We start from the raw sequence: 21,571 nt of genomic DNA, 5'->3' as shown, positions 1-21,571 counted from the left end.
GATCCTCTGGAGGAGGAAATGGCAACCCACTCCAATATTCTTGCCTGGAGAATCCCACGGACAGAGCCTGGCAGGCTACTATAGTCCGTGGGATGGCAAAGAGTTGGACATGACTGAGCACGCACACATGAGGATGTTGGCTGCAAGATCTCCATCTTGGGCTCTTTCATCATCAATGAGACGGCCAAACCAATGGCTGGCTCTGAGGATGTAAGCCCCAGGAGGTGGGAGGATAAATGGTTGCCTGCCTGAACCCACACACGGACCAGCAAGGACTTCTGCAGGCCCCATGCATAGGAGTGCCCCCTGCAGATAGAGGTCCTTGGTCCCCACTTTCTTCCTGATGTGGGTTTGGGGCCAAATGGGGTTTGTTGAAGCTGTGATCTGCCTTGAGAAGGAAAGGAGGGCCAGGGTCAGGGAAATGCCTGAGGCATTCCTTTCTCTCTACGGCTGGAACAAGCAGCCATCGTGGCCTCTGTGAGACTCTGAGCGTTCCCTCTTCCTGCTCCTCTATGAACAAACAGCAGCAAAAGAGGTGCGTCCCCAGGGACCTGCTGCTTTCTCAGCTTGGGCATGGGGATTCACCACCCCAGGGTCCCCACCTCATATGAGAAAACCCCAGCCCCGAGCCACAGGGAATGAGGGACACAGTTTTGGCCTGAGGCTGCCAGCAGACCAGCAGATGGTGCTTGGGGCCATCGCGGAGCTGACAGGCACCCCCAGAGACGTCAGAGTGGGAGGGGCAGAAGGAAGTGCAAAGGACCACAGACACACAACGGGATCCTTTTACTTGTCGGAACGCTGTCTGATAAACCACCATCCTCTTCAACATCTCCTGTGGCTGCCGGAAAAAAAAAAAAAATCTATGCTGGACTCTACCAATAGGTCTCGTCTGCCCCCTGGTGCCAGGCCTTGGGCCTGCCAGCCTAGGGCTGCCTGGCCAACATCCCTCCCCAGACAGACGCAGCCTGATTTATGGTGGAGGGGGCCCTCAACGCCCCCAGACACAGCAGCTACCAGTCCTAGGCAAGCAGACACCGCCCCTTGTCATCAGCCTGAAAACACAATGCAAAGGTGTCTGCAGGCTGTCACGGGTGAGTGAACTTTCACTTTTTGGGGAGCTGAGGGGACAGCTAAAACTCAAAGTATCAAAGTGGCTCCACCCTGACATTTGGATAGGCTTTCCTTAAAAGGGGAATATAAACTCTAGCACAGCTCTTCCCACCATGGGTGGGAGGCCTGTCAGTGGCCGGCACCCCTGGAGGGGGTGCACCTGGTCCCAATTTGCTCAGTCATAGGTGACGGGCGGTGGGGGGGGTGTAGACTGTCCCCCTCTCCCCTGCAGGACCACACCCCACACTCCAGCCCCAGTGAGGAGTGAGACGTGAAATGGAGAAAGGAGGTGGGTCAGCTTTGGTCACTGCCCCATCTGAGGGTGATCCACTGCAGGCCTTAGGGGCTCAGGCCAGGGCAACTGGAATCGCTGTAGGTTTTGGCAAAATGGCACGGAGATAAGAACTTGGGCTTTGGAGTCTGAAAGACTAGAGTGAACAGTCAGACTTGGCTCTGCCTTGGACAACCTACTTAACCTCTCTAAGCCTCAGTTTCCTCAAGTGTTGAACACAGGTAGCAAAGGAAACATCTCACTGGATTATTGTGAGGATTAAATGGGGTCTTAGAGAGTCTGACACATGGAGGCTGATAATAATCAGTGCTGTTATTATTCTTACTTTGAGAAGGTGCTCTAGGCCATTTGGTCAAGTAAGAAACAGGAATTTCACTGGTTGTAGCAACACTCACCTATACCAACATGGATTCACTGCCTGGCTAATGAGAAGGTTATTAGCCTTACAAAGAGTTATTACAGAGTTATTACAAACTCTGATGGGAATTTGAATCCCACCTCGCTTTTCCTCTAGAGGCAGCAGCAGCCAGGGGAGACAGCCCATGCCCACTCCTCTGGAGCGGCCTTGCAGGGGACCTGAGGGGCTTACCAGAACCTCAGATTTCACAGGTGGCCTGTAGACATAGTTGGACTCCTGGTGGACCATGACAGGCTTGGAGATGGTGGACACGCCAGGGCCTCGTGGAGGCTGTGGGCTTGGGCAGAATGTCTACAGGGGTTAGTTTAAAGAGAGTCCCATGTGAGGTCATGAGATGGGTGGCCCAGGTCAACCACGGCACTTTGACACACAGGCAAATTCACAACATGCACTGAGCCAGCCTGGTCCATTCGCCCTGCGGGATGTCCTAGGTGTGTGACCTTCAGCAGAGGGACAAGAAGCCCATCGGCCACAGTGTGTCCTGAGGCCACAGAAACTATTGGGTGGTTCCGAGGCATCAGGGACTTGAGTCGGAGCCTGTTGTAGGGGTGCCAGTGGGTACAGTCACTCAGAAGATACTTTCAAGGCTTCCCCTCAGTGGCCACGGGTGCCATCCATCCTCTTCTCTTTCTAAGGAGGTAGCTGCAGTCCCTGGACTGCACACGCAGCATCTGCTGCTCCTGTTGGGTGGGCACAGAGTCCCTGGAGGCAGGGGGGTTGGGGGTTGGAGGGCAGACCAGTAAGCACAGCATCAGAAGAGCTGATGCAACATGTCTGCTTGGCTCTGACCCACTTGATCATCTTGGGCAAGACAAATCGGGTCACAGCCCCACCCCTAACCCTTCATGGGTCCCCACTGACTACCAAGCTCCTTGGCTCAGCCCCCAGGGGCTTCTCTACCTTCCTTGGCTGTCTCATCCCTCACTCCTTGCTGCCTAGACTGAGCCTCCAAAAGGCTCGGCTCTGTTGCCTTGAGGCTTTCGCACATGCTCTTCCCTCCTTCTTTACCTGCCCAGGTGTTGGCTTGGGTATCACCACCTTTGGGGACCATTTCTTGAGCTCTTCTTCCCCACCCCCTCCTGCATTTCCCTCATCTGTCCTGGTGTGCGGGAGTTTCCTGCTGACTTGGCTGTCCTCCCACCAGACTCAGGACTGGGCTGTCCATTTGTGCTGGTCCTCAGTGCCCAGCACAGCATCTGGCATATAATAGGAGTCACTAAACAAGTTACATGAGTAAATGAAGGACTCAGTAGGTTAGTGGACGCATGGGACAGGGGGTAGACAGTGCCCTGGAAACCTCCCCCTGGCAGGTGCCTGTGTGGCTGACACAGGTGTCTGTTTTCACCACCCGAGACCTGCTGGGGGCAGGGCTGACTGTGCAGACGTGTGATGGTCCACGCGTCCTACTGAAGCACTGATGCCCCTCACCTGAGCATGCAGGGAGGGGGAGGATGGGCAGGGTCAGTGGTACACGGGCTGAAGTGCCGACGCAGGAGAGATGAAGCTAGCCGAGACAGCTAACCCCTAACCTTCATGGCTTTTATGTCACTTAAGACATTTAGGATCCAGTTCTTCAGAGGCTCATTGTGTATGGGGAGCTGTTAATTTTCTCTCTGCTCTAATCAGGAACTAACAGTGGAAACTTCATGATGACTGGAGGAATCTGAGAAAGTGGGACCTGGCTTTGAATCTTGATCCTGACTCAGAAGGCTGCAGTTTACCTCTGACCTCATGCTTAAAGCTTCACCCAAATTTTCTTGTACCCTGATCTGTCACTGATCACAGGTAATGTCTATTGAGCACTTCCTATGTGCTCCAAGTATTAACTTAGAATGAGTTCATGTATTAATTCATTTGATCCTCAGAAAAAATAGGTGCTGTTAGCATCCCCATTTTACAGATGAGGAAACCCAGACTCAGATAGATGAAGCAATGCATGCCCAAAGTCATATAGCCAGCGACTGAGACAGGATTCAAACCTGGGTAGTTCCTTCTTGTCATTGTTATGTCCATGGCACATGCAATTGCCTTCTCCCATCCTACATGAATCACTATCCCTCAAGGCTCAGCTCTAAAGAGGTGCCATCAACCTCCCATTAGAATGAATCCCTCCCACAGCACCTAGCCTGTGCTTCTGTTATAGCTGATTCCCGCCTGGTCAGCTGTTAATCCTTTGGCTGGCAAAGTCCTTGAGAGCACAAGTATGCCAATTGTCTCTTGTTGTCTTCAGCTCTGCTCCCTGCACTCTGCCGCCACGGCCCCGACACAGAAGCACAGGGAAGGTGCTCAGTTGATTACTGAGCTGAATTTGTTGAGGGAAAGCTGCTGCCCCTCTTGGTGGGGGCCCCTCTCAAGAAGGATGTGGGCTTCTGTGCCAGACTCAGTCCCATGCAAACCTGCTCTGGCTAGGCCTGGGGGCAAGATATCCTTGTAATGCCAGACTTCTGTCAGGGCTCAGGACCCCCCTGGGAGTCCCTCTGAGAGGCCCCTGCTGGCAGTCTCAGCCTCTGGCACTTTCTTCGTTCCCAAATTCCTTCCTCCAAGCGCTCCCGAATGGGCTGAGATGCTTAGTTTGCACTTCCAGAACACAAACCCAGGCGGCAAAGGTTAATAAAAACACCTGATCAGGTACTACTGACTACCCTGCCCACCAATCCCACTCTTAGTCGACACGAGCTGCTGTAGTTCTGACTGAAGTCTTCCCTTAACAGCTACCAGAGCAGAGAAATATTTCGTTTTTCCCTCCCAGGGATCAAAGCTCTGTGTCTTCACTGTGGATTGCCTCTTAGTCTTTGGCTTAAGAACTATTAATGGGGAATATGTCTTTTTGAGAAAGATCACTGTTCTGCCTGCTGACATCCAAGAAAAAGGTCCCTAATCTTTTGGTTGCAAATTTGGAGCTTTCTAGGAACTATCCATTTTCATTTTTTTCTGTAGCTGGCAGTTGGCCAGAAATTTCTGGGTATTATGCTTCAAGCTAATATAGTTGGCTAGTGTCATAGATAAAGGCTTGGTAATGTCTTAATACTGCAGTGGACGGTGTTATCACCTCATTTACAGAGCCTAATACTGCTCCCCTGTTAAACAGAGGATTCATTCACCACATTCAAGGCTTTCTGAGCTAATATCAAGAAACCACTACCTGGCATATAAATAGAGCTCTGGCTCTTCATTAACACAGCCTTGCAAGTACTACAGTGAGGTTACCAGCAGGTACTAGCCAAGAGGAGCAGAGAGAACAATCAACACTGATACACTGTTGCTCATCCCAAGTATCACAGGCAATTCACCATACCATGCAGCACTTCAAAATCAGCAGAAGCCATACACATGCAGAAAGTCCACAATGTGCAGGCTGGGGAGCCAGTTTCTGGAAAAGGGGCTGGGGTGATGTTTCCTCCCGTCTGCACTCACAGGAGCAGAGGAGGGTGTGGGAAACAGCAGTCCGGCCCACTCTTCTTGCTTCCCTACATTGCATGCGGAACAGAGGCAGTACCTTCTGGGTGGGTGGGAAGCTCCGATCAGGGACAGGAGAGTTGGCAGGCTTCCCGCTGTGGTTCTTGGCCTCCCAGTCCTCTGCTGGATTGCCTGTCTCCCCAGAGCGGAAGGGGTGGTTGCCCAGCGCTTCTTCCAGCGCCAAGGGCAGTGGGCGGGTGGGAGTGAGGTCTTGGGTGGGAATGGAGGGCGGGGGAGGGATGGGAATGGGGGGTGGAGTGCGCTGCACCCAGGGCGAGGAAGAGGCACTCACGCGGCCCGATGAGGGCAGGACAGGGGGCGCGGGGACCTTGGAGGGTGGGTTGGAGGATGGAGGGTGAGGCATCACAGGCAAGGCAGGGGCACTCTTGGGGGGATAGTAGAACATATCCAAGGGGATGTCATCCAGGTCAGTGGTATGCAGATGCAGCCCGCCTGCGAAGCGTCTCAGGGGCGGGGCCAGGGGAGACACAGAGGGCGGGGGCGGTGGGGGCCCTGTGGTCATCTGGGGGTGCCAAGGAAGTTCTGTCACTGATGAGCACCCCACTTCACATACACCGAGTCTAATGCTCATCTGTTTTTCTTGCTGCTGGAGACCCACCACCCTCAAACCCGAACCTTGGGAGGGGGAGAGGGTGTCAATTCTCTGTCACCTGGGTGCCCAGCTGATCCCATACCAGGTGGCCAGTAGGGGGTACCCAAATGCTGTTATGTGAGTGATGAAAAGGCAACCATATAATTCATCATCTAAACTGGAACGCACATGACAGCGAACAGTACACTCTTAATAATTATGCCAGGACAGCCGGCCTAACTGATCATCTCAGATGAACTGGGACTTAGAGGTCACTCTGGAAATAAGCCCGGAAGTACAGATACTCCTCTCTCTTCAAGAGAGGAGCAGGGAGTGGGCTGGTCAGTGGCCCTGGAGGGTGAAGCTTGTCAGTGGCCAGGCTGCCTCCCTAGCATGGGCACATGCCACCTCCCGTTGTCCCCAGGGTGGGTGGTTCCGAAGGCAGCAGGAGGGTCTGTGTAGACAGAAGGGCTCTGGGAAGGGCTCTGTTACCTCTGAAATCTCATTATCAGCAGAGGAAATCTGCTCAAGGCGTGTCTGACAGAGCCTTTCCACCCAGTACTGAATCTTTTCCGACTCCTCAAGGTCTTCCCGCTCTGTCTCAGACACCTGGGACCCAAGGCCAGCGCCAAATGGAGAGGACAGAGGGCACACCAAGTCACACGCAGATGGCACACTCGAATTAATAGTACAGAAGCACTTCTTTAAAAACCCAGAGTGCTGGTGAATGTGTCAACTACCTAGAAAAAGTCCCAAGCTTGTTCCACCTGGCCCCAGCGGAGGGGAAATAAAGGAGAGAGGTGTTGGGGTGTTAGCTTACAGCAGGTGTAGGCAAAATTCGAGAAGGGGCTTATGCCTTGCATGGGATTAGCTGTCTTTAGGATCCCCACTAACCCTGAGGCTCTTAGGATTCTCCAAAAATGGTCCTTTTGTAGGCACATTCCAAGAGTCCAACTTTAATGTTTTTTCCCCCCACTACAGGCTGCCTTTTTCTCAGGAGCACAAGTTCAATGTTATCTTTAATTCTGTAGCTAATTTGTTCTAATGTCAAATCTAATGCACTTCACATTTTCCAGGACTTCTCTGGTTTTGTAATCTAATCAGCTTGGCATCCTGATTCACAGAAGCCACAAAGAGAAGCATAACCTGAGTTGGTGATGGAGCGGGGGCTCAAACTGATCCAGATCTAATGACAGGTGAGTAGAAGGCTAACTTCAGATCTACGGTCTGGGCAGAAGGGTTAGCCTCAGACTCAAACCCTGAGCAAGGAGGCCAGCCTTACGGTCATACCAAGGAGGAGAGGCCTAGCCTTGCACTCAAGGGGTTGTTGGTGGGGGTCGAGGACAGACACAGACCTCTAGCCCTGTGCATGGAGGCCAACCTGAGACTCACAGTCTGGGCAGAGAGGCCAACTCCTGAGCAAGGGGGTGAGTCTTGATCCCAAACATACACACCTTAGCCAGAAGCTAGTCTCAGTCTGGGGAGGTGGGAAGATCTTACCCTCCAGCCTGGGGAGGGGGCTGGGCTCACTCCATCCTCAGACTCCATCTAGGAACTGCTACTCTAGCTGGTTCCCCCAGAGCATGGTGGGCAGCAACCAAACTGTCCCAGGGATGCTCCCTGGCCTGGGAGCAAGACACGTCATACCTCCTGGGCCAGCCGGTTGATCTTCAGTTGCTTTTCCTTCTCCAGCATTTCCTCTTTCTCTTTGTAAAGCTTCTGCTCAAACTCCAGTTCCTTCTTATTCTTTCTCAATTCCTGAAGGCTATTATACTTGGCTTTCTTCTTATCCTTTCCTTTCTGAGCAGATGTGGCATTGTTTATACAACAAGGGTTACAAGGCAGTGTTGACACTGGCACAGCACAGCAAACAGGGCATTCAGACAACAGCAGGCACCTCCCCACCATGAGTCCCTCACCTAGGTCTGCTCAATCACCCTGGGCACTGGGCCTCAGGTTTAGAACAGGCAGGATGCTGCTACTCATCACAGAGCAAGACACACTTCTTCAGCCGGTTAGAAGAACTGGCTTACTAGTTCACTAACAAGCTGTGTGACTTTGATTAAGCTCCTTAACCTCTCTGGGCCTGGTTTATCTCACCTCCAAAATGGGGGAAATGCCTGCCCCACAGGTTTGCCATCTAGAGCCAATGAAATAACATCTATGAAAGAACTTTGTAAGCTTCCAAGTGCTGTATTTAAAAAAGGCACTGTATTTATTTCCCAGTGTCTGGGCATAGGCCTTCTCCATTATCTGGATATTCAGACACCACAGATGCATCCTGGTAGATTCTAGAGAAAATCTGGGACAGCTGGCTAAGCCTCATTTACCGAGATCCTCTGTCCTGAGCTAGAGGAGAAGGGTGTCAGCCTCAGACCTGGAAGCCCAGAGCCAAGGACATCAGATTTTGTCCTGCTTCTTAAACTCCAGACCATTTCCTCCTGCAGAGTCCAAACCCACTGTTTCCTCTGAACTAGGTGGACTAGTTAGGAACTACAGGACTGGGAGTTGGTGTGGAGGGCAGGTAGGAAGGATGGCCCAAGTGTTCTTCACTGGCCATCAGGGTTCCAGAGGATTGGGGGAGGGAGATGCAGGGCAAACAGACTTCTTTTTCCTGTTTGAATTAGACCACAAAGTCTGCTTTCCTGGCTGCGTCTCCCATGGGCTTGCAGGGAAGCCGAGGAGTAAAGAAGGAAGAGAATTAAGACTTATGGACTGCCTGTGTACCAAGAAGTTTACATTGCTTATCCCATTCCTGGGGCTTCCCTAGTGGCTCAGATGGTAAAGAATCTGCCTGCAGTGCAGAAGGCCCAGGTTCGATCTCATCCGTAGGTATCATCTCCCTTCTCTTGATGAAGGAGCCGAGACTCAGAGGTGAAATCCCTTGCCTGGTGTCAAACATCTAGTAAGTGGTGGTGCCAGAATTTGGACTAGAATCTTCCAGGTCCCACAGTTTCCCCACTGCACCCTGATGAGCTTGGGGCAAGGGGAGCATGGCAGGAAGGAGTGTCAACCCCTTGTACAGCATGGAGGACAGGGGCCAGGAAACAGAGTCAACTCTCCAGGGAAGGAAGAAGCCTGCATGTTTGCTGAACTCACCCCCACCCTCCCAGGCCTTCCTGGGTGGGGCCTGCTCTCAGAACTCCTGAATCATCCCAGCATTCAAGGCCAGGAATGAGAAATTGAGTTTCCCAGCAATGGACACAACTTTGTCCACAGCCAGAGGGGCCTGATGGACCATTATGGACCTGTGACTGAGTCATTCTGCCTTCCCTCCTAAAGACAACCCCTATGCACCTCTGTGCACAGGTGCTTTGGAGATGGTCCCCCATCTAGCAGAGCAGTCTATGAGCCACTTGAGAAAATGGTTTTCACTGCGTCAGAGCTCTGCTTGGTTCCTTCTTACCTTGTTCACTAGCCTCTTGGCTCAGTTGATAGATGAATCTCTACCATCACATTATTGATTCAGACAACTCCCCAAGAGGAGTCAGAACCATTCTGCCCAATGGCAGCTTGCTAGACTAAAGGCATGGCCTCCCACAGAGACCATCATAACAGGCATGGCCATTCTACTGGTTTTTTTTTTTTTTTAAGAAACACCAGTGTTAAGATTTTAGAGCTAGGGCTCCTGGGTGGGGCAGGAAGATGTGACAGTTTCTGTCCCACCTCCAAGAAAAGAGCACCTGCTTACTGATGCAGAAAGGCAAGCTGCCCCATAGCATTGCATACTGATCTCATAGTAGCCTTCTCCATGTGGGTTACTTAGCTGTGTGTCAATCTGCCTCTTCTGCCAGATGGCAGGCTCCTACCAGTAGGGTTGGTCTGCATTACTTACTCAAGCAGTCCTGGGGAAATGACTCAGTCAGAACCACAAAGCCTTTGAGTACTGGAATAGACTTTGTGAGGCCACAGGTCTGGGCTCCTTGAGCCCCAGAGGGCCCAGGAAGACTCTGAATAGTTATCATTTTAAATAAGGGGAATTTTGTGCATTGCTGATCACGGCCATCGAAGGCCACTTATAATACCTGGGGACTTGGTTCCAGCTGCTTGGAGACAAACCATCTCACCTAACTCTAGAAAAAAAATGTCAGTGGATTTTCAGAGTCAACATGAGGGACATAATTCTGTTGTCCGTTAGTGGTCAGTTAAATTCACTGCAAATATTCCTTCTGGTCCAGATTGAGAGGACAGGCAGATGGAGGGTAGGGGTGTGCTCTTGCTTCTACCTTCACGTGATTTTTCTCTCTTTTGGAAATGAAATGAAAACCAAAACACTAGCGATTTCTAGAATGACTAGACTAATGAATAGAGGAAAACATGCTTTCCTCTTTACCAACAGTGATTCTCAAGTGCTGCAATTTCTGATGGGAGGTGTGTGTGAAGGAGACACTAGTTCTTTTACATTTACTTAATTATTAGTGCTTGGAAAAGAATTTACCTATACATCTCCTTTTATTATTTTTTCAAGTAAAATCCTCTGTGTGTGTGGGCATGTGTGTGTCTGTGTGTTATCCTGTCTAGTAAAGATAGTATATAGAGAAGAATTAGAAATTGAACTCAATGAAATATCATAAGCCATAGAGTCAGCCTGTAAGATGAAAAGGACAGCCCATGAGACCAAGACCTTTCTGGGAGGGGCAGTGTAGAAAGGGATCCCCTGATCTGTTGTGCTTATTCAGTGCCATACAGATCATTATGTGTGCTTCTAGGTAAAGACATTTACCCCTGTCAAGAGTAATACCGACATCTATTATCATGTTACAGGAAGGGGGTGGTTGTTTCCAGCACATCAGATATTCCCATTTTCCAGGCAGGGAGACGTTACATATCATCAAGGTCACCCAGCTGCCAGTGCTTTGGTTTCTGGGGAACTGACATCCTGCCAGAAAGAGCCAGTTGAATGATAACACCTAAATTGGTTCACCCAGATTTATGCTGATGCCTGATTTCGAAATACCAAGTCATTCTGAATGTCCAATCTACAAATATTAACAGCTGCATTTTCATAATCAAATGCCAAAGTGGTTTAGGAAAAAAAAAGAAGAGGGAGCTTTATGGGGTCTGGAGATATAGGAATAAGATTTAGAGAGAAAATTCAAGGCCCCAGAGGCCAGAAAAATGCATTATCCTGGGCACATGCAGGGAAATTTCTAGGATAGAGCTAGGATTGGTGCGGCTTTGAATCCAGCATGAGGCAGAAAAATCCCCACCCTGGAGCCAGTCTGCATCTGGTGTAGTTGGCCTCTTAACCTGTCCTGCATGCACCTAATTAGATTTTTCACTCTGTCTGACCTTGGGTTCTGCTCTTAGCCTCTGGTTCTACTTGACAGAGAAACAAAGCAGAAGATTCCTGCCATGGTTCTGCCCTGCCCCATGCCCAGTGGGCCTGGTGCTGACCCAGCGGAGCCTGATGGTACCTGGGCAGGTCTCCGCCTGTGAATACTTCCCCCACGGTGCCTCTGTGACAGCGCTCTATCCTGTAACATCAGCCATCAGAGAGGCACAGAGGGGGTTGCCCGCCCCCCTCGCCCCCCCCGTAAACAGCTGGTCACACTGTTGAGAGGCAACAGGAAAAGAAACAATGGGAAAGGTCAAAACCCACAGCAAACTCAGCTGCCAGCAGCACTCAGTCCTGGCCTACCTTCCGGATGGTTGGGAATTTGCCATCGTAACGATAAAACCAGCCAAAGGCTATAAGAACACAGAGAACACAGCAATGAGATGCAGATCAGCTTAACCAGGGCATCCATGGGCAGCAGCCGGGAGCTGGGTTCCCAAGGATCGTGCAGCTTTGTGAGATGAAAGCAGCCCCAGCAAATCCAACAGCCGAACCGCACCCTCTACCTCACTCTCCACTTACCCGGCCTCACCCAGGTTGTAAAGCAGGCCCACAATAACCCGAGAAAGGGCCCAATTCCCAGGTCCTGGGCTGCTGTCAACTGCCTCCCCCTGGACACTGGCTTCAGAAGTCAGTGCCAGAAAGTCCAAGACAAAGCCCCTTGTAGAAGGATGAGCTTTTCCCCATCATAGCCACATTCTGAAAACACAAAGCCCCATTGAGTGAGGCCTCTCCTAATAGGCGTTGGGTCCCTCCATCCAAGAAACAACCCAAAACAAAAGGGAGCCTGAGTCTCTGCCTAGAACGACCGTCAGACAGGACAAAACTGTCTTGCTTCACAGTGCAGGCCATGTCCTCAGGCTTCAGCGCTGAAAGAGGATACCCTAGGGGTGCGGGGAGGAGTCAGCCCTGGGAAGGATGCTCAGGCAGCATGGGCAGAAGAATTGCCCCCTTTGGAAAAGCATATCCTCACCCAGGCCAGATCTGCAGCTCCCTGCCTTCCCCAACAACAGCATGACAGACGGGCTAATATTATTGCAAGGCTAAAGCTCCCTGGCCAGTGGTGATGGCTCAACGACCCACACTTGACCAGCCTGAATTCTGGAATAGGATCTAGAAAGCCCCCTGCTGGAGCCAACACTCCCCTCTTAGTTGCTGGATGTTGGGGAGGTCTAGGGAGCCCTAGGGGAGAGGCCAGGGCACCAGAGGAGGAACCTGGGCCAGTGGGGTATTAAATATTTCAATCAGCAGTTCCAGCTGACATTTCAGCCCGGGCACAAGTCTTGTCCTCAAGGTTTTGTGGGCAGTGCTTGGACCAAGCCAGGGGCTTGAAGGAGCTTCCCAGACTCCAGGAGTCCCCACCACGTATTGGCCCGGCAGAGCTGAGAGTGTGCAGGGCTGGCAGGAAGAAGCGGGCAGGGCAAGCTGAGCAGCAAGGCCAGGGAGCAAAGCAGGGGCCGCAAACCTGCTCTCCCCGCTTATCCGTGCCTCCGTCCAGGTCATCTGCTGGGTCAAACTCGGGGTCCACGCCCAGATCATCTACCCAGGAAAAGAGGAGGAAGCTGGTGACCCAAGATGGACTCGGAAGACCAAGGGGCCAGAAGTGCTTGGGGGAGCCTGAGGGCCTGTGACCAGCTTACTCCATGGGAGAGCTGGGAGGTCAGAGGCAGGAACAGGGCTCAGGAACTCAGAGCAAAGGTTTCTTGCTGTGGGATGGTGCATGCAGCACTTTCAGCCTTAGAAGCTCTCATTTCTCTATCTGTATATTGGGCTAATCTGATCTGAGGGCAGCATGAGAATGATTTTGCAAGGTATTTGGTTGAAACGGGAGGGGTGGTGCTGATGACGGGAACACCTGAGTATTTACCAAGGGCCTGCAATGGGAGAACAGATCCTGCCTGCTTCTTCTGATCACCCTGGGAACTCTGGGTCCCCAGGGGATGTCAGAACTGTGTGGATGGGCAGCAGATGGACGTTGGGATCTTAAGGAGGTGAGGAGATACCAAGGAGTAAAATTGGTTAGGAAGACATGGATTTTGACCGAATGTGGGGAACACCAAACCATCTGTTCCAGTGGTTTCTAACCCAGACTCTGGCCTCCCTGGGGCCCTGGAATATGTGAGTCTGTTATAAGCTGCTTATTAATATTTCAAAATATTAATGAGAAGAACTTGCCCATTAACAAAGGAAAAGGTTATAAGTATTAGTAAGTTCCTTTGCTTTTGGCTCAGTTTCTATTTACTCCACACTGAAACACTTGCTTTCTTGCTAATGAGAGGGATTACTTAATCAAACAATGAACACAAAGGATGACTTAATAGTTTGGTAGGAAAAAAAACTCAGCTTCTAAACCATGGGGTCTAATGGGGGTGGGGGCTACCGGATGGGGTCCTTGATGGGGAGAGATGGCTAGAAAGCTCTTATTTAAACTTCTTTATCTCTCAAGGCTTCTTCCAGCTCTGGGATTCTTAAATACCTCTCTGCTCCCTGTTGCTTTTGCTAAGGAAAGCTATTTTGGGGCCTCTGTGATGGCGTGTCCTGGCTTTGAGGACTCCATGTGATGTTGGGGTTCTGCTGGGTCAGTCATGGGTAGGCAGCCAGATCCCTGGGATAGGGGGTGGGGAGGAGATCAGGGTGGATAATTAGGATGAACTGCCTTATTTTCCAGGCAAGAGATGTTCGTCGCTCTTTCCTGTCTGTTCAGAAATGCAGGGTCCACATAGGCAGACACTTGAGTCAGATATATAACCTGTCAGCTGACTGGTCTCCCAAATTGAAGAGTGGTCAGGGAGGGGTAGGCTGCAGCCTAGTTCTATCAGCTCAAGAAAAGAGCATTCCAGCCCCCCAGCAATGGGCAAGATGCAGGAATCGGGCTGGTTCAGAGGCCTTAATGTATTTCCTGACCAATCTCCGAAGCAGAATTAAACTGCCAATGCAAACGGAGGTGGATGGAGGTGTAGCCACTTCAGCTCAGCCGGCAGGCCCTGGTCATCAGTCATGTGCTTTCTGGGGTCCCCTGAGAAAACACTTATATCTCGAGCAAAGGGAAAGTTCCTGCTCCTTTTATTCAAGAAGATTGATTTGGATTAAAAGCAGTGAATAAATAGCTAGAGGAAGGGTTTTTATTTTCTAAAGTTCCTGAAAGGGTGTGTTTGCTCTGAAGCCCAGATCCAGTTTCTAGGAAGGTACTAAATTGACTAGGATTACTTTCATAAGAAGCAATTAAAATTGATTCCTCTCCTTTGGAAGCTCCTATTTCACTCCTAAGAGCAAATTAGCTCCCTGTCTAAAACACTGATTATTCACTGAGAATTTAGCTCAACTAACACCAAATGTAATGGGGTGGCTGATGACAGCGTGCTTTGTCTTTGGGAGAGAACCCGAGATGACACTGCCCTGGTGCCAGCAAGGAATATGCTGGGGGCTGTTTGCTCTGCCCCAGGGAGGGGTGACATGGAACTATCCAGATGCCCTGCACCTCTTGTTGACCCAAGTGTCCTGTGCTGGCAAGTTGATGTCCCTCCAGGGCTTAAGTATGATCCACGGTTGGGGCCACAGATGTCCGGACCCCATCACAGGATCCCATATGGCTGTTACACAGCAGAAGTGGGGGAACCTTGGTTCTCAGATGCAGATTCAACCCCGTATCTGGAGGATCCCATGTCAGCTGAGCACAGTCAGCTGGAATAGATTCTGCACCATGTCAGGTACAAATCAAAACAGCTGGAAAGTCAGAGTAAAGGCCCAAGCAGGAATCCTGGACCTGTGACTGCCACGGCTCCCACACTGCTTTGCTCCTGACTCCCCACCACTAACCCATGGGAGAAGCACTGAGATTGACCCCCTACTCAGCCCCTTGAAGAGACAAGACATCCTGGGAGCTGAGGTGGACAGCAGGTGGACAGGCAAGCGGTTGGTGGGGGCCTGGACTCAAAGTGGGCGGGGGAACATGAGCAGATGAGGAAAGATAGGAAGGGTAGAGGTTGCTTATGCCTCAGGATGGCTGAAGCTTGGTGCTTTGGAGGGTCGCACAGTTCCTTCCCCAACTCCACCCTTGGAGTGGAGTGACTGCGGTCCACGCACAGGGGTGCAGGTGGTAGGGTTGTTCCCAGGAAGCTCCTCCCACGGCTACCCATCAGCCTTGGATCACAGAGTCCTTCTCTCACGTGAATCCCTTCCCCTCTTTCTTACCGCTGTTTTATCACAGCCCCAGTTTAGAACCTGGCAAAAAGAGGACACGACACCCAGCATACGAGGGTGATTATCCCTGAGCAGTTTCCGCTTTTGCAACAGCTCTCCAGCCCCTCTTCAGAGATCTGAGGGCACATGCTGGAGTCTGTGTCATGGGGCAGAGCCTGGCAGCAGGCCCCAGGACACAGAAGGCAGGCAGCCTCCACCCATCCCAACATGCTGGCAGACAGCCCCTGCACATGGCTGCCCCTCCATGAAGACAGCCATGGCTGATTGGCCTGGGAAGGTGGTGGTAGGAGGAGGGAGACCTGTACTTTTGTAAAGACACCCCCAGGCCCCTGGAGGAAGCCCTCTCCCTGCCAGCACATGATACATACACTTTGGCTTGCGAAGGGGTACTGGGTGCACCTCGGCAGTGATGGTTTTAGGTGACCGCAGCTGTTCCTTTGAGCCCCAGTCTTCTTCCCACTGCTTCCTGAACTTCTCTTCCTCCTCCATGATCCTGAAATAAGATTCCCACGCCTATGACTGGAGTCACAACCTTCACAGGCCCACCTTCTGCCTACTGGGGAACCCCAACCACCCTGGGGAGAAGCCATGTGGTTCCAGTTGTGGTGAAGGAACCGAGTCCCTGGCACTTGTATTCTAAATCAGGTGGGATGGCCACCCTGGCAGTGACAAAACCGTGTTCAAGTCACTCCCACCTAGTAAGACCCATTACTAGGATTATGGAATGGCTACAAATTATGGAATTTGGAATGGCTACAAACATTATTCCATACATTATGGAATGGCTACATAGGATGCTCCACCAGGGGACAAGGTAAACTGGGCCTGGAAGTGGCCTCTGGGGCCACACTCCTGTGAGCACACTCACGTGCACACACAGACATGTGCGTGCAGACACGTGGGGCCAAGGCACTCACTGTTCCATCTCCTTCCGGTATCTCTCATTCTCCTCTGCTGCCTTCTGGGCAATTTCCTTTTTCCTTCTGAAATACAAATGCAAGTTGCCATGCCGGAGTCGATATAAGAGAAGTTAACTCTTCCTTGCAACTAATCTGTGATTTGAGAAAAAGCTTTAAATATTTCTTCCAGGCTCCTTTCCAAGGATGCCTGGACCAAATGTGGATGCTGGGGAAGTGGGTCCAAAAAAGTCTGGGTCCCAAAAAAGTCTGTGTGGTTTCGCTTGGCACTGCTGAGCAGAGATGCTCCTCTGCAGGGGACTGGAGGCCAGTCAGGGCAGGCCACGTGGAATGCAGCCACCTCTAAACACCAAGAGAAAGTGACTGAGTGAGGTCCTCCCAGGGGGCCCTAGACTCCAGAAGCAATGCTGGGGCTGCTAACCAAGGCCACGGTGGTTCTCCAGGCTAATTCTGTGACAGGAGAGATGGAAAGATCCTGTCCACCTTCCTTTCCCAAATTCTTACTGTGCTTGTAGAATGCAGCTAGATTGGAATTTTGACAATGGTTTTTGAGTTATGAATTGCTAGCTCCATTTATTCTCAGTCATAATCCCAGCCACTCTGGGGTTGGTGGGAGACAGTTCTTAATCACCACAGATGGGGTGGCCGAACTGCCAGGGTGTGAATTCCACAGCTTGGCCATATCTGACTTGGTACACGAGTGGTATAACCTTTCTGAGTCTCAGTGTCCTCACATGAAAAATGGGTTAATAACCATGTATCTTTCACAGCTATTATGGGAATCTAGTTAAGGAACATAAACAAGGCCATCATGCAACGCCAGCCACATGGTTGGTACTTGACCAATGTTAGCTATTGCTAGTAGCATCCTCATTTTCCATATTCCTGAGTCTTGGAAATCAGGGGGTTTCCTTATTAAAGAGGGTGGAGCCCAGAGGTCTAAAGGCAGGGGATACTCCTGCTGAGCATCACTGAACCCATCTGGTCTGAGGACAGGCCTCAGGCAGAGAGGATGAAGTCAGCTCAGGATGCAGCCGACAGGAAGCAAAGCAGTTGGGATGGTACAGGGCCTGGGAGGCCTGGGCAGGGGCACCCTGGCTGGCCACACTCACTGCCTCTCCATCTCCTGCTGCTCCTGGAGGATCTTGTTGGATTCCATCGCCAGCCGCTTCTGCATCAGGAGCTCCTGCCGCTGCAACTCCCGCTGCCGGACCTCCGCCAGCCGCTCCCGGTCTGTCATAAACAGCTCCCGGCCCTTGTGGGGAGAAAACAGGCCCCTTGCTCAGTCCCTGGGGAGCCTAGAAGCACAGAGCCAGAGCTTTGGGGGGCCAAGATGCGGGTTGTCTTCTCATCACCATGGCCCCCACATGTCAGGCATGTAGCTGCTGCTCTCTGTAACCCTAATTTCTGGCTGGGCAGGGGTCTTCCCATCAGCTATCAGAGCTTCAGGGATGGAGACCTCTGGAACAGGAGAGTGTGGTGGAGACCAGGGGTCTGAGCAGCTGGGCTGCAGGTAGGGGTTGTGGGGCCCCCACCAGTTCGTTCTGGACTTACAGCTCCAGCTACGATGGAGATGGTCAGGCTGCGGCTACTCTTCAGCACGTTCACGGCCTACAGGGGATGGACAGACAGTCAGCAGAGGCCTGACAGACCAGAGCAATCGAGGCCTCTGGGGAACACAGAAGGGTTCAGACACTGCAGCAAGGGAGAGGAGGGTGGAAAGAGGAGGGCAGAGAGGCTCAGGGCCGGCATGTGAAAACCCCACATCTCACCTCCTTGTGGTCCAGGTTGGAGAAATCGATCCCGTTGACTTCAACAATCTGGTCCCCTGTCTGGGGGAGAAATGGAGAGGCATCAGCGTACTTGTCCTATCTGGACACTTTGTCTGTTGGAAGGGCTCCCTCTGGAGGCTAGAATCAGACATTGGCTCTTCAAGTAGTGGCACCTCAGCTCTTCCCAATGAGCAGCGTTCCAGCCAGGTCCTCTCAGGGCCCCTCCATTCTGTATCTCTTTCAAATATTACACCAATAGAGGTTCATCCTTTTGGTTGAATTTATGCATTTGCTTAAAAATCTCAGTTTGCAGACATAGGAGCCTTAAGATTCTCATACAGTAGATTCTGTGTAGAATCATAATAATAATTAGTATAATAGCTAATACTAATTGATCCCTCGCTATGTATCAGACACAGTTCGAAGTACTTGTGTTAGTTCATTTAATCTACACAATGACCCTAGAAGGAAGACTGTTACCCCCATTTTACAGGATAGGAAACTGAAGCACAGAAAAAGGAAGTAACTTGTCTAAAACAGAGGTTCTTGTTTTGGCATCAGACCACCGAGGGTTGAATCCCAGTCCTGCCTTACCAGGTACATGATCTTGGAAAAATAACATACTTTCTCTGGGTCTCCGTTTCCTCATCTACAAAATGAGGCTAATGATAATACCTAATTCTCAGAGTTCTCATACATTTTAAAGGGCTTAGAACAATGTCCAATTCAGTAATCACTTAATGAATGTCAACTCAGATTATTGTTGCTACATTCCCAAGCTCAGGACCAAAGGATCCCAGAGCTGGATAAGGGCTGTAGAAAGGGTCGAATGTCACCCTGTCTGTGAAGCCTTCCCTTTGAGGGATTAATGGGAATCATCAGCCAGTGAGTGCCGAGAGAGGGCTGTGTGGGAAAGCACATGCTCCATCCCTGTGAGGTCACGTCATGGTCCGACCCGGTACCCCAGGGGGGTCCCCCTGGAGCAGGCCCAGGGTCACTCACCTCCAACCCCACCTCAGCAGACAGGGAGCCAGGCTTCACATGGCTGATGAAGATGCCGGGTTTCTGGATAGGGCCGCTGGAAATGCTGCGGGAGAGGTGGGAGGGGTAGGTGACCCTCTGCTTCAAAGTGCTTGCTCATTCAATGTCCTGCCCTGTCTGCTTCTGTGTCCAGGTCCCCTGTGAGCTCCGTATCCAAGTTCTCTGCCATCTACCTCCTCAGCTTCTGTCTACCTGTCCAGGTTCATTCCCCTGGGGCGATAACCACAGGAAGCTACTTCTAACTCCCCACACCCAACCTCTCATCCAACACATGCAGATGCTGTTTCTTCTCTTTTTCTAGCACTTTCCAGTGCATTCTTCAAGACTCAAATGCTGTCTTCTCCTCATGGTTTTAACCAAACTCCTTATTCTCTCTCAAGACTAAGCTGGTTGCTCCCTTCCCAGTGCTGCTAAAACACCGACAGCTAGGATGGCGTTTGTACTGTTATCCTCCCCTCCCAGGTCTGTGGCAGACATCACTAATCAATCAAACACTCTTTTCTACCTAAGCCTAGATACGGCCTTAAAGTTCTTTTCAAAATAGTACCCCAGGGTGGCAGCCACAACTAATTGACTAGAGATAGCACAGAGTAGACAATCTATTTGCCATGGTTGCATGAGAATCCCCCAGTACTATGACTATTTATGTACTTGGCTTCTATATTAAGCTGTAATTTCTTAGAAAGGAGGGACTTTGTTATTATCACTTATGCTTGGCAGAAAAGTGTTAAATAAATGCGACAGAAAGGAAATAAGTAGAATCACTTAGGGAATTCCCTGGAAGTCCAGTGGTTAGGACTCTGCACATTCACTACCAAGGGCCTGAGGTCAGGGAACTAGGATCCCACAAGCAGTGTGGCATGGCCAAAAAAAAAAAAGAAAAGAAAAGAAAAAATAAAGAATACCTTAAATAATAATAGCTAATATTTACAAAATGCTTACTACCTGCCAGGCACTAAGCTTGCTGCTTCACTCTGTCATCTCATTCTTTCTCACAACAACCTTGTGAGGTGAGGACTATGACTTCTGATTTATAGAGAAAGCTGAGGCTTGCAGTGCTTAAGTAATTAGTCCAGGGTCCTAGAGCTCATAGGTGGCAGAGCAGGGCCCAGAACCTAGATCTCTAACTGTTGCACTTGTGTGCTTAACAAGACCGTCCTGTGAGCCCCTCTGCCTGTTGGCAATTCCCTGGCTGCCTCTTAAGGAAGTCACAAAGTAATAAGTGACAAGAGAACTGTGTCAGAGGTGGCCAGCTGGACAGGCTCCTTTTGCCTGACTTGAGGGCCCACCAAAGGAACATGGCTCTGCTTTCGGCCTCAGTTTCCTCCTCTGTAAAATGAGCCTGATAAGAGCTGTCCCTCTGGCTCTACAGGAGCGTTGTGAAGCTCAGAGGGGAAATCAAGCACTAAGAAGTGTCATTACTAGTGGACAAAATCTCAGCAGCAGCAGTGAGGAAGGGGAGCAGTGTGAGAGGCCGGCTAGCCATGAGTGAGCCCAGGGTGTGCCTGCTACCCACCTGCAGCCAAGGCCCCGGGAGCCCACCAGGCTGATGAAGACTTTCTTCTCCTTGTTTTCCTGGCTGCCAGGGGAGCCCAGGCTGCTGCGCCCGCCCTGGGGGAGGGAGAGGCTGAGGTCCCCAGGTGTTCACATTGTGCAAGAGGCCTCCCGTGCTCATAAGGCCTCCAGGGCGAGCACTGCTGCTCCCACAGGAGCCTGACTGCCGTTCTGGCCCTGAGGGTGTGTGTCTGCACCGGCTGGGCCACCACCCACAAGGCCATTCTGGATGCGCTGGCAGCCTGTGTGAAGACCCCTGAGAGCACCTCCCTAGAGCAAGCCCTCCTTCAGGCGGGCCGCCCCTCCTGGAGGACCACCCCATCCAGACCCGCCCCCACTACGGTGGTCCTGACCTTACCCCAGATTCTGACAAAAACTGGTCCACGTACTGCCATTTGAGGGGCTCGTTGGGAGAGCTGATGGGATGGGAATGTAGAAGAGGGGTCATTAGGGAGAGAGAGTTAAGGCACCAGACCCAGAATCCAAGCCTGCCCTTTCTGAATCCTCCACTGTCACTGGCCCAGGGGCAGAGCCAGCGAGGCCCCAGGCTGACCTCAGGACCCTGAGTGCACAGGAGAGAGTCGCCCTGCAGAGGAGGGTCCTGCTCACCTCTTCACAGGGATCAGGCCGATGTCTGTGGGAGAAAGGGGAGATGGGTTATGATGGCTTCTTTGCCCTTCCTTTCTCCCATCGCAGCTGGGTACCACCAGCTGCCAGACCCCACCCCATCAGCAGCAGCCCTTTGTCCTGGCCTCACTCACGTCTCACTTTGATGGACACAGTCTTCTTGGTGCGGATGAGGTTGATGACCTCCTCATGGGTGCAGGAGGAGATGGAATACCCATTGATCCGGACGATCTCATCCCCTACCTTGGCCA

The 21,571-nt window shown here is 51.4% G+C and overlaps 1 protein-coding gene across 3 annotated transcripts in view; it reads right to left on the bottom strand.

Moving 5' to 3' along the window:
• The window catches only part of USH1C (USH1 protein network component harmonin), a 49,475-nt gene that overhangs the window by 10,069 nt on the left and 17,835 nt on the right, over positions 1–21,571 (bottom strand). The window contains exons 5-20 of one of the 3 annotated variants that reach the window (XM_081541458.1): positions 21,455–21,563; positions 21,303–21,327; positions 21,052–21,109; positions 20,656–20,750; positions 19,101–19,185; positions 18,099–18,158; positions 17,881–17,937; positions 17,439–17,581; positions 16,327–16,392; positions 15,778–15,902; positions 11,513–11,562; positions 7,519–7,671; positions 6,364–6,480; positions 5,320–5,802; positions 1,995–2,114; positions 791–841 (exon numbers count right to left, since the gene is read on the bottom strand). In XM_081541458.1, coding sequence (XP_081397584.1) covers positions 791–841; positions 1,995–2,114; positions 5,320–5,802; positions 6,364–6,480; positions 7,519–7,671; positions 11,513–11,562; positions 15,778–15,902; positions 16,327–16,392; positions 17,439–17,581; positions 17,881–17,937; positions 18,099–18,158; positions 19,101–19,185; positions 20,656–20,750; positions 21,052–21,109; positions 21,303–21,327; positions 21,455–21,563 — 1,797 coding nt within the window. Of the gene's footprint in view, positions 1–790; positions 842–1,994; positions 2,115–5,319; positions 5,803–6,363; positions 6,481–7,518; positions 7,672–11,512; positions 11,563–12,674; positions 12,749–15,777; positions 15,903–16,326; positions 16,393–17,438; positions 17,582–17,880; positions 17,938–18,098; positions 18,159–19,100; positions 19,186–20,655; positions 20,751–21,051; positions 21,110–21,302; positions 21,328–21,454; positions 21,564–21,571 lie in introns of all 3 variants that reach the window. The other 2 variants (XM_081541459.1, XM_081541460.1) reach the window with 2 other exon arrangements.

Source organism: Giraffa tippelskirchi, chromosome 11, assembly GCF_054371585.1.
Source record: "Giraffa tippelskirchi isolate mGirTip1 chromosome 11, T2T-mGirTip1v1.2.pri, whole genome shotgun sequence".
Lineage (NCBI taxonomy): Eukaryota > Metazoa > Chordata > Mammalia > Artiodactyla > Giraffidae > Giraffa > Giraffa tippelskirchi.
The sequence above is the reverse complement of the archived record's forward strand: the minus strand, read 5'-3'. Positions and strand labels throughout refer to the sequence as shown.